The sequence below is a fragment of the Sceloporus occidentalis genome, unplaced genomic scaffold, assembly GCF_023333645.1.
Source record: "Sceloporus occidentalis isolate IW3139 unplaced genomic scaffold, rSceOcc1.0.p SCAF_51, whole genome shotgun sequence".
In the NCBI taxonomy this organism is placed as follows: Eukaryota; Metazoa; Chordata; class Lepidosauria; order Squamata; family Phrynosomatidae; genus Sceloporus; species Sceloporus occidentalis.
Genome location: NW_028317031.1, coordinates 6,557,615 through 6,569,873, shown reverse-complemented (window position 1 = coordinate 6,569,873; position 12,259 = coordinate 6,557,615). Strand labels below are relative to the sequence as shown.

Below are 12,259 nucleotides of genomic sequence, written 5' to 3'. Positions count from 1 at the left end.
AGAATGAAACAGGCATCACAAGAGATTCAAAGTTCCTTGGGACGTGAAATTCTCTTCCAGTTATCATCAGTTTTACTTTTCCTGCACCGGATCAAAAAGGTGCATGTGCACAGCTGAACCGTAGGTAGCATCGGGACACCTATGTTTAAGCCACCGTCTTGCTCCTCCTAGGCCTCTGATTCACATTCACAAAATTCACTTCTTGTGCAAAACAAGCAGTCTAAGTAGAAAGAATGCCCTCGTAGTTCTAGTAAAAACTGTAGAAAATATCCAAAATAGCCACCTTTTCAAAGCCCGGTGCAGGCGTTTATCTGCCTAGGGAGGGCATCTGTGCGTAGACTGGATAGGCAAGCCGGACGTTGAGGGAATCATTGTGTTGTACGAGAGATGTATGCTGGTAGTGGAGGACGAGCTCCTTCAGTGTGCTGTACAGATTGTATGGCTCTGCGAACCCGAAGCCTCTCGAAGTACTGTAAATGACACAGTGCTTGACATCTCCATCAGCCCTGAGAGGGGAGAACAAAAACCAGAAAAAGTGAACGAATGAACAAAGAAGGGAGCATTTGTGAATTCAACATGGACTGGCATTCACAAAGCGGAGGCTACACAAAACACACTATGCTGGACAGACTGGTTGATGAACATACTATGGATGATGTTAAACTGCTGAATAAACTGGTTTATTTAAATATTTAAAGAGGGCAGTCTGTAGTACTATAATGACACGATCCATCTATAGTTACGGGCTTAGGAGAAAAGCACCAGTTACCAGGGGTTCAGTGCATGATTCAGACCCCCTTAATTAAGTCAGAATTGCATGGGCTTGCTTTTTGTGTGCTAGTAGGGGCTTTATATCTTCAATGGTCTTGTGTACACAACCCAGACCCTTAGCATTCCTTCCTCGGCCCTCTTCCACAAGTGGATAAAGCTTCATAAAAGCCAGTTATTTATGTTCCAGTGATCATTGTTCGATGGGCAAGAGCCAGACCTAGCACCAGCAGCAATGGCACTTAAAGACAAGCGGGACAACTTAATTCCCTCGGCATCAGATGAGAATGTCCAGCAATGAAAGTTAACCCCTTAATGACAAAATGCATTGTTTTCAATGGGTTTAGGGACCGCCCATTGTCATTAAGGGGTTAAAAGCTTAAATATAACTGCAATTGCAATTTTTAAAATTGAAGTCTACCCATTAGTCAGGTGTCATGCTACAGGCCATAATTCCAACGGTTTTAGGAAAATGGAAACTTACACAACAGAGCACGCGTAGCACCCCTTTTTGCTGCTCTCTCGGATTAGAAATGACCCATCTGGCTTTCCACAGAGTAATTCTTCTGCTTGTGTACGATTGATGTCACCAACAAACCAGGTTTTCTCATCATAATGTGGAAGGTTTTCTTCTTCCTCGCTCATAAAGTAAGTACTGGAACGGGAGAGGAAAGACATTTTTTAGCCAAGTCACAAACTGGAAACAGTCTCTAGCATCTAAAAGGGCTAACTGGGCATGAGAGGCTTTGCATAAATATTCCTTTATGTCACATAAAATGAGATCAGAGAGACAACTATTTTTTTAATCTGTGCAGTTTTATATATTAGAAATTTGTCTAAAAAAAAAAACCTGGATACAATAAGGAACGTCAAGGGTACTCACTCATCAATAGTCTCGTTCTTGATTCCAAGCCAGTCATTAATTCTCTTCTGCCTCACTCCTTTGTGATTAAGCCACCTGTCAAGAATTAATGAAAACCTTAAAATACTGATAATTTATCAATTCTTAACAGTAGAAAAATGTAAAAAAGGTGAAGCTATTTTTAACAGAAGGTATGAAACGTTACTGATTATGATGTCATTAGTAGTAGACTGTTATGCCTCAGGATAAGACACTCACACAAGGTATTGATCCCTTATCTTCCGCAGCTGAATAAGGTCAGGCTTTATGCTGTTCATTTTCTTGTCGATCTCTCGGTTGTCTAATGCTTGCTTCTTTAAGTCTTGCTCCAGACGTAGTTTGCTGTCATGAATCTCCCCCAAACGAGATTTTAATTTTTCATAGTTTATCATTATTCTGGAAAAAAACACAAAACAAAAAAAAAAACATTAAATAAAGTATCCTGGGACAGAGATGCCATATGACAACTACTTGTGAATTGGATAATGAAATTCAGCAAGCGGATGGTGTGTTTACCAACAGTTAAAGCCCCATAAACTGCACCACTACAAAAGAGATATATAGATATATAAATAAAATCCCATCAAGAACCAGTTTTGATCCACATTCAATTCAGCCAATATTCTAATCAACATTTAGGCGCCACTGCATTTCCCCAGCATGCTTGGCTGGCGCTGCGCATTCCCCTACAGTATTCCAGCAGTCTGGGGACATACACCAGAGACTGCCGCGTACCTTCTGCTGCTGCATCTGGATAAAGATACCCACAACAGGGGACACCCTGCAAATCAGTACCTAAGGCATATAAATAAATGGGAATAAAAAAGAAAATAAAAAGAAAGTTTACTTTTCAACTTCTTTCTCGTTTCCTTCTTTGCGAAATCGCTCCAAGTATTCCTTGCTGTATCGTTCTTGCGTATGGCACTGCTCCTCAAATATTTTAATGGTTTCGTTAAATGCTTCAATTGCAGTTCTTTTCATTTGAATTTCCTGGAAGATGATGAAATCCATGTCATAAGTGTAGCAGTTCATGCCAGATCACACATTTTTCACCGAATGGGGTTTATTCACCAAGAAGAGTTTTGGAGATCGAGCTCATTGCCTTTACACATTTTAAAAAGGGTCTGTCAATAAATTAACTTAAGAAATTGCATCTTCATTATATCATATTGTAGAGGGCTAGCTCAGACCTTGCGGAAGGAGAATGTGACTGATGGAAGCCCTTAATGTATAGAGTTGGAAGCTGAACTTTTACTTTGTGAATAAACCTCTACTCCTCTCATGGCGAGATAAGATGGCAAGAAGAGAACAGCACCGAGTCAGGTCACCGGGACGCAGAACACATGCAACTCATTTTTATAATAAGTCAAATAAAAGGACTGACACCGAGTTTAACAGTTATGATACAACAAGCAAGACCGCCATTTCTTGTGCTTCATCATTATAAAGTAACTTACTGAAGAGTAACTTTTTAAACCTACTCTAACTTTGAGTTCATGCGAGTAGCAGCTAGCCGCCCATATTCTTTATAGTGACATCACGTTTTCACTTTGCTCTATAAACCAACGAGTGTGTCTCACCTACCTGGGAGGTTTTTGTATACTCTTCATAGAGTCGGTCATACTCTTTGCTTTTATCCTGATATTGGCCGTGATATTCTTGAAGCTTCTTTCCCACAGCATCAATGTTATTTTCCTTAACCAGCTGGTCCTATGTGCATAGAAGATTGGTTTTTTGTTTTTTTTTAAATAATGTACACAGGACAATGGATTGGGAATCAACGAGAAGATTTACACAAGATCTTACCTGTTGATACCTTGATACTGGGTACAGCAACTTTACATCAAGTTTAGGATTATACTGGGCAAGGGACTCATGCCTGTAATGGTTTATCAACTCCACGACAGAGTTAAAGGTTAACGGATCAGAGAAGCCATATTTGCCATCTTGATGGTAAATCTTTATAAGTTTATTATTGCCTCCCTTCCTGAAAGAAAACGAAAACAGAGACCACCTTCAGGTAGTGTGCACAGATGCCAGACAGCAGATGTCTTGTCGGCGGCTTTGGTTACATAAATAGTGTTGTTTCCCTTCTAAAGCCTTAGAACAGTATAAATTATATATATTAAAAATAAATAAAATACAAATATATATTGTTTTCCAGCCTGTGATGGCCAAAGCCAGTAGGGGCAACCTATACTATAGTGGAAAAGGTGTTTTAACATGAGAGAAAAACTCACCTCAGCGTCAGCGTATAGTCTCCTTGCATCTTAGTGGATGCATCCCTAACCAGGAAAGTGCCATCCGGCATATCACGTAGCTTATCATTTACCTCTTCCCTAAAATAAACACAAAAGGAAGACTTAAAAATAACACTTTGTAAATGCAGAACTTGAGTTGAGATGACATTTTACAGATTCAAATTTATTTTGTAATAAAAGGAAAGTTGTTGCCCACACATCTAGTCTATGTCTTGGGCTGCCGGCCTGTGCCGTGCTGGCAAAAGTGGTTTAAATTCCTCAACAAGTGACAACGCTGTAATGCTAGACTTGGATATGACCAAGAGCGCCCTAGAGACCCACCAAGCGAATGAATGAACGGTGGAGGGCAAGAAAATGGATATTAAGTATCCGCATACAGGAAGCAGTAATAAAACAAGCTGCGTATTAGAGTAGGGCTACATTAGCCGGTACAAGTTATTACCTTGAAATGTCCCCCCAGTACCACTCTGCATCCTGGAGAGCCGACGAGTTCTCCTTGCTTCTGCTTGTAAACACTGGAGTCATTGATTTTGGTGGTTTGGGAGGAAGTGCTGAAAAAGATTGAAATTCTGGTCAGTCCCATTTTATTAATAGTTCAGTTACCTGCAATTACAGACATAAGCCAGCCTTCTACTTAAAAATATCTTAATAAACCTTGCAGAAGGAACCTCGTGTACTGATGAAGCCACGCTCTACACACCAGAGAAACACAGCCAAGCAATGAAACTACACTCAATTAAATGAGAGGCTCGTAAATGTCTTAACAGGAGAACCGGCGGGTGCTTATAGAAGTAGTTAAGACACAATGTCCACTAGCAGGTCACGTATTCAACACTGACGGTCTGTGGCTTACTGCTGCGAGTGAAGCCGGTACACCCGTCTGCACCTGGAGCACACAGCTTGTAAGGCCAAGCTTCCAAAGGGTGGTAAAAAGTACCGTGTAGTATATTGTGCAGCAACACAAGAAAAAAAAAAAAAGTTTCATATGTAATAAAGTGAACTCAGAAAAAAAAAATAAAAATATTTTCTGATCAGTTGATATTTCATTATCATGAACAGACCTAGTGCAGGTAATGGGGACCAAAAAAAATAAAATGTATGTATGCATATATATATAAATAATTTATTTATTGAATTTTACCAGTCTACTAGGAAACTGGTTAAGGGGGAAAAACAAAAAAAAAAAAAAAAAGTGTGAAGAAATGTGGATCAAAAAAAAAAAAACATGTATTATGTGTGAAGCGTTTCAAACTAAATTGAGAGCAGCAACACCTCACTATCACCAACACTGTCTTTTCCACAAACAGCTCGGACGTTTCAGACACGCAACCCAAAGTTTAAACCATGAAAGCCAACCTGGTGAAGCTACACGTAATATATTACCTAGAACAATAGTGAATATTTCCAAGAAATCCATTTTACCAAACTAAGCCAAAAAAAAAAAAAAAGCAAGTATACACCACTTCTATCTTAAGCTGCTGATGGAAACTCTAGAAAAGTTATGAGTCATACTTACAAAAGTTATATGTAAAAAGTTAATGAAAAACAGATATGGCCATAGACAGGCTTTCGGTTCAAAATTCCTTTTTTCAGGCGGTTTGGCGTACAATGTAGAAATCACGCAGGGACGGCAGCTATGTATGGTCAAGCACCATGTTTGCACTGAAGTGGATCTTCTATGGCTTGCTCGCTAGTAACCCTAATCCCCCTCCACCCCCCTTTCTCCTCCACCGCGCTCTCCATCCAACCTGATTTCTGTTCTAAATCCCAAATCAGACGCTGTTGGCAAAAACTAATCTCTGAATGGAGACAAGGCTTCGGCCAATCAGAGCGCAGCAAAGGCATCGTATGTTCCTGACGCTCAGCTGCAGAAAGTGGACGTGCGGGGGAGCAGCAGGTAGTTTCAGCAAAGCGCCTCTGCTCTGCCAAACGGGCTGCAGCCCTTGCCGAGTACTAACTGAGCCGTCCTCGCCAGGGGGGCTTCATAAGTAATGCTATAACCGCAGAACGCCTTTCGCAGGGTACAGGTGCGGACAGAGAAACTAACACTTTCTCCAGGTAACAAAGTGACTGAAGTCAACAGAAGGGGTAACTTTCAACAAGAGTGAAAACTGCCCGTCATTAAAACACAGAAGATAATAGGGTTTTAAACGAGTTATTTTATGGCCAACATCATATGGACATTTTTTAACACGCTCTTTACTAAGAAAAAGCTTTACTGAAAAGGTGTTGGATAAGTGGAACAGCCACCCAGCAGAACTGGTAAAAGTGAATACAGTAAGGGAGTTTAAACATGCAGACAAAAGGCATATGACGAAATCTCATCTCAGATTCATGAGAAAGGTGTTTAAAGCAGAACTAACAGGCAGATAAGATGAGCGTGAATGGTTCCTGTAATTCTAAGAACCTTTTGGGAAAGACGGACTGAACGGTTACGTCTGCAAACCTCTCTCTACAACAGGCTTGCACCAACGGAACTACCGAAAAGTGTTTGTGTAAGTGCGTGTACAAGTGTATCCATACATTAAATAAGAAGATCCAAGATGGGCAGAGTGCCCCTTCGGGAAAATATTTAGCGCTTATGCATATTTGCCAAATAGAAGGGGAAAAAAATCAGTTACTTTGTAAAAATGCACACTTCAATACACTATACATATTAATATAAATATATACACATATATCCTACCGATAATTCTTTAACGCGGGTTCACATTAACTCGTAAAAACTTCAAAATCAATGCACTTTGCATTCTGTTAGATAAATCCGTAGGGGAATTTCAATGTCAGCCGCCAAAATCATTTTATTAGCCGTTAATCATTCATATGCAGGACCCAAAATGCTTTCCATGGTCAGTTTAGCCCGTTAAGTGACAGACGACGCAAGCGCCGCAATTAACCCTGGAAGCGCCGCCAATAGTAGAGCTTTGTTCCCCCTCGAATTTTAAAGCCTTTGTGAGTTTCACAGTAGATAAGGGTTCCCAAAAATAGCCCCCTCTACCAACACTGCTGCCCCTAGCAATTGCACTATAAGATGTTTCAAGTCCTCAAGAAGGACGTATCAATTATTTACAAGAAACCTATACATCTACATTACAAGTCTTCAAACCGAGCACAATAGGATAACGCAGCGACAAGAGTGCAAGCGGGAGGCAGATCTGGCGACTGGGGAGGAAAAACCCTCCATACTCTTCTAGTCAAGGGGTCTCGGGACACCATAAAACCATATCTTAACATCCTCGCCACTACGTTCACTTAGTTTAACATCACTCTCCAGGAAGCTGAAGGGTTAAATTGACGCTTTTACAACACAGTCAACGAACAAAAGAAGTGGTAACGAACGTGTTCCTAGTAACACCTTAACTTAATGGTATAGAGAAACATTTCTATACTCTTATTTGCGAGTATTATACCATTGGCAGACGGACATCACCGTAATGTGCAAATAACCAAAAGTAAGGAAGGGGAGAAAAAAAAAAAAAATAAATAAAAATCCTGTATTTTAAAAAAAGTCGTGAAATATTACTGTTCTCTAGAGGAATCACTTTTTAGTCGAAATATGTTGGCGGATGGAGCTAAAGCCATTTCCTCGGGATGAGGGTGGAGGTAAATGACCATTTGGAGCAGAAGTCAGAAACGCTAACCTCACTTTGTCTCCAGAGAGCGGCGTTCAGTTCCGCTGCGCTCCGTGCCAAATCCAACAAGGCCTGTGCACTATTACCCCCTGAATGCCACCGCGAGCAGGGGCATCGCTGAGCTGTACCCGGCTGTAAGCAACAGCCTGCACTTTAACCATTTAACAGTGTTCAGCACATTGATGAATGCTATTGCAGTACCTGGAAGGGTTAAGTTATTACAAAAAAAAAAAAAAAAAAAGTAGGTGGAGTGAAGAAATTATAGCACACTGTGCCAGTACGTTAACCGTTTGTGCGATGCCGTGCCAGGCTCGGGTGTAAGAATAGAAATTAAGTGTATTACAGCAATCCTAGCAGAATACACAATAGATTACACAGCTACTTTCAGAATTCACAGGACTTTGGTTTGTGATGTTATGTATATATAGATATACAATGGGTACCGAAAAAAATACTTTGCAAGAATCTAACCCTAATTCTTTACAGTTTGCATAGAACACCCCAGAAGCAGCTATTGTATTATCTGCTATACCCAACAAGGCAGCGTGCAATGTCAGAACTTACATCAAATGCCAACATTAAGAGAAGCAAGAGAATTCTGCAAAAAAGGCCTAAAGGATCTTCATCGAATCCGCAACAAAACGATATTTAAAGCTACACATTCACTGGGGTCACATAGCATATACATATAGCATAAGTGTACATGAAGCATTATGTAATGCACGGTTAATCCTCCCAGCAGAATATATTATCACTGGCAATCTACTGAAGTCCAATCTGTGGATGAATGAGTGACAATGCACAGGTAAAGCACCTTCACAGGGGTTAACTACAGGGTCATCTAAAAGTAATTGTAGACAGCAAAGGATAAAGGTATTTAATTCTGCCCCATCTGCAGAAGGCAACAGCAAATTAAGAGAATTTTACACTTTGCAACCCAAAGAGAGCACAAAAGGTAATAAAACCCCAGTGTTAGGGAATCTGCCTGGCAAGTCCACACCCCTTTTTGCAAAGGAGAAAGGCTGCTGCTTGAAACGGATAGGAGAGAAAGGCTAATACTAGGTGCAAAGTAGCAGCCAGATCACCAAGAGCCTGGAGCCCAGCTGATGGGGTTTTGGGTCATCATTCCATGTCCAGCACAGGCCAGGGCAAAAACCTGCTTTAAAAAAAATAAAAAGTGCTACGGAACCCCGGTGGGCTCAAAAATGGTCTCGGTTTATAGATGCAATCAAGTGAGAGGCACATACACCATCTCCACCAAAAAGTCAAAGAGATGCTGCAGCAGCTGGGGTCCTCTATAAGCCCAGGATGATCTGGCTTTAAAGTAGGCTTTTCAGGCAGTCAGGGAATGAATGGCTGATGAGCAGAAGAGGGCAGGCGGGCAGGCTGGCATCTGTACACCCCCCCCCCCGGGATGCCAGCCTGTGCATGGAGGATACAAAAGAGAAAAGAGGCACAAAGTGACATCAGCTCATTACACGCATAAAAAAAAAAAAAAGAGAGAGAAAAGAGAGCGACAACGGCAGCAGCGGAGGGCTCAGTACCTGGAGGGTCCATCTCAATATAAAAGATCAGCTCGGTGGAATAGGGCATCATAACTTCCCTCCAGTCTGCGTCATCCTGATCCATATTCCACACCGTGTTGTACATCGTCCGAACCCTGTCCTCCACCTGACACAGTGCGCCCTCACACAGCTTTCCCCTACACATATACCCCCTAAACTGGGGCAGCTTGTGCAACTTCAGAACAGTCCTACAGCTCTGCTCCAAAAGAACTGTGCAAACTGCATACACTACTGTATAAAGAGAATATGCGACAGGAACTTATTGGGTGACTGGAATAAACAGCACTCGGTGTGTGTATACAAAGACCCGGTCCCTTATGAAGGAAAGCGATTCTCTGAGTGCCCAATATCTCTTATAAAAGAAGCCGTGAGGGTAGATACCAGCTCTACTCCCCAATCCCATCTCCAGCTCTCTGCCGATTACATTTCATTTTAAGAGCAGCGTGGGCCAACCGGCAAACTGGCGGAATGCACCATTTCAAGGAACCACAGGGGTGACAGGAGGAGGCAACGCAAGAGAAAGATGACGTTATCTAGACAGTGAGAGCGCTTCTATCCATTTGCGAGGTCTGTACCATGAAAGGTGCTAATAGGCGTCACGCTGGCTCCACTCGCTAGGCAAGCTCTAGTCACCGGGTTCACTATGTCCGAACGTTGCACCCCTCCAACAGTCAGGTAGATGTGACAGGGTGGTACGTTCCAAAATGTGGCAACGAGCCAAAGCCGTTAACGAGAGGAGGAGGAGGAAAGAAGGAGGGCATTAAGTGAACGCCGGCGCCAAAAGGGGATTGGCTACAGGGTGGCGCGTGAGGAAAAGAGTGTGGGGGAGGGGATTGGCTGAGAAGGAGCTAGTGGGTGGAGTCTCTAGCCCCGCTTGCAGTCTTTGTCTGCCTGGAGAGCTCTAGAGCTTCACAGACATGAGAGCAGCGCTCATTCCTTGTCACTGACTAACCAATGAAAACACAGGGGTACCGGCTGGCAGGTCGCTGATTGGCTGACGCAGTTACTAAGAGGGACAAAGAGAAAAGGAAAGAGAAAGAGACATTTGAAGAGAGATAAAGAATAAAAAAAAAAGATTTTAAGTGACGGCTTCTGCCATTACATTGGGGAAAATCCGCATGAAATCGAAAGCGCTTCTAATATTTAGGTATTTCCCATTACCTTTGGTAGTTTATTAGTTTTTTATGTTTATACAGCAGCACAGCTCACCGACAGAAAAATCCCCACTTCCAGAACTTTCTTATTAACCTTAAGGTTTCTTAGCCATCTTTTTTTCTTCTTCCATACCCCCAATATGTATATATAATATGTATAAATGATACAATACTAATAAACACCCCCATTATTTTGGAAGTCTAGTCCTGTCAATGCCAGGAACCTGCAAACATTTTACCCTTATATAAGGTAGAGAGGGCCCGGCTTGCGCAGTATATATACATATACCTATATATACATATACCTACCTATATATATATATGTATATACACGTATATATATATATATATATATATATATATACATATATACACGTATATATATATATACGTATATATATATACTCTAGCCAAGCCCTCTCCACTTAATGTATCGAGTCTTCTTAGTCTGTCAGTTCTAGTTCTGTCAAACCCTTTGAATGTATGGACTGTAAGAAGTGTTGCGTAAACTGTTGGTGCCATGTAAATAAAACATATTAATAATAAAAGTGCATGCGCAGTAGAGTTGCTAATAACCAGTAAACTTACTGGCGGTCATTAAAACCAGTTAAAACTGTATGTGTGCAGTATTAATATTTATATTCATGGCCTAGGATGATTAATAAATCCCTTTCACATATGGGTGCTATTTTAACAACTTTAAATATGTTTCAGCCGTACGTGCGCAGAACGAGAAGGGTGGGCACTTATAGAGCCAGTATGCTATGGGAGGAGTAAAGATAGATTGGCAGGGGTTCTAGCCAATAGCTTCATATTGCTGATAAGTATGATAAAGAGTGTCCCTTTGTACTAATGGTCTTTGCAGTTTTCTCAGCTTTATGATAAATACACCCGTTACCATTACCCACACCCCAAAAGGGGATGTCTAAAACATATGAGCACATAAGAGTTGTTTGACATGGAACAGCCTTCCAGCAGAGGTGACTGGCAAATTAAAGAATGTGCGGGACAAGCATACAGATTCAGCAAGGGTTACTGCAATCCGGAATCATACCTGAACTAGTCGGTTCTTGTCTGCGCCCTTTGACACCTGTCTGTTTGATTTGTATACAGAACCTCTTTATTCCCGGCTGCCCATATTAAATTACACATGAAAATGTCTGTGATCATTCAGGTAAAGTGTATATTCCGCTGTATTATTCTGTCTAGTCCGGCAGATAGAAAAGAAAGACGTGTGTCTAGGACCACCTTGTTCCCTTGGATTCAAAGGGGCAGACTTAATGTTTTATATAGCCTGTTCCAAAATTCTGTGCCCATATAACGTAACCAATCGTTTCGCAGATTAATTGTACGGACAAAGTTTACAACATCAGTACCATTTAAGTAGTCACTGAGATAATATGTTTTAATATATTTATAATATAATATATTTTGTAAGTATATCGGGTCCTCATTAAATGGTCCTAGATTGAAACAGGACCCTCTTTACTTTTACGGCTGCAAGTCCAAACTAAGCTGCTTGTAATGTCCTGTTTACCCATTTACAGTGCTGAGGAATATGATGGCGCTATATATATAGGGGAAAGGTCTAAATATGTCCAAAGTTTAACCACAATGTTAAATAACTATAAAGAAAAGCATATGGCCATCTGTATGATTAAATGTACTACTTGTTTAGAGACAGGCCCTTTTTTTCTCTCTCCTTATAAAAACCTGTATGCATTTTAGAAGCAAGTATTATTGGCCTGGCAATTACAAGGACTGAACAGTATTATAGAAAAAAAAAAAATAATAAAGTAAGTAATAATAATATAATAATAATAAAAACAATAATAATTAACAAAGTAATAATAATAAAATAATAATAAAGCAAGTAATACAATAATAAATAATAATAATAAAAAACAATAATAATAAAATAAGTAACATAATAATAATAAACAACAGAGAGGATATTGATGTGTATAAGATGTCACTA

General features: G+C 40.6%; 1 protein-coding gene across 3 annotated transcripts; it reads right to left on the bottom strand.

Annotated features, from left to right (window-relative positions):
- Window positions 1-307: 307 nt before the first annotated feature.
- Window positions 308-9,212, bottom strand: LOC149288542 (phosphatidylinositol 3-kinase regulatory subunit gamma-like). Of its 3 annotated transcripts, XM_089491815.1 has the most exons (10): window positions 9,107-9,212; window positions 4,373-4,481; window positions 3,910-4,008; window positions 3,476-3,656; window positions 3,254-3,379; window positions 2,517-2,659; window positions 1,889-2,065; window positions 1,652-1,726; window positions 1,253-1,423; window positions 308-506 (listed from the first exon to the last, which is right to left on the bottom strand). In XM_089491815.1, exons 1-10 carry the CDS (start codon window positions 9,210-9,212, stop codon window positions 308-310), a joined length of 1,386 nt encoding a protein of 461 aa, XP_089347941.1. The 3 variants fall into 3 exon arrangements, with proteins under 3 accessions (XP_089347941.1, XP_089347942.1, XP_089347943.1); XM_089491816.1 differs by lacking the exon at window positions 1,253-1,423; XM_089491817.1 differs by lacking the exon at window positions 1,889-2,065.
- Window positions 9,213-12,259: the final 3,047 nt, after the last annotated feature.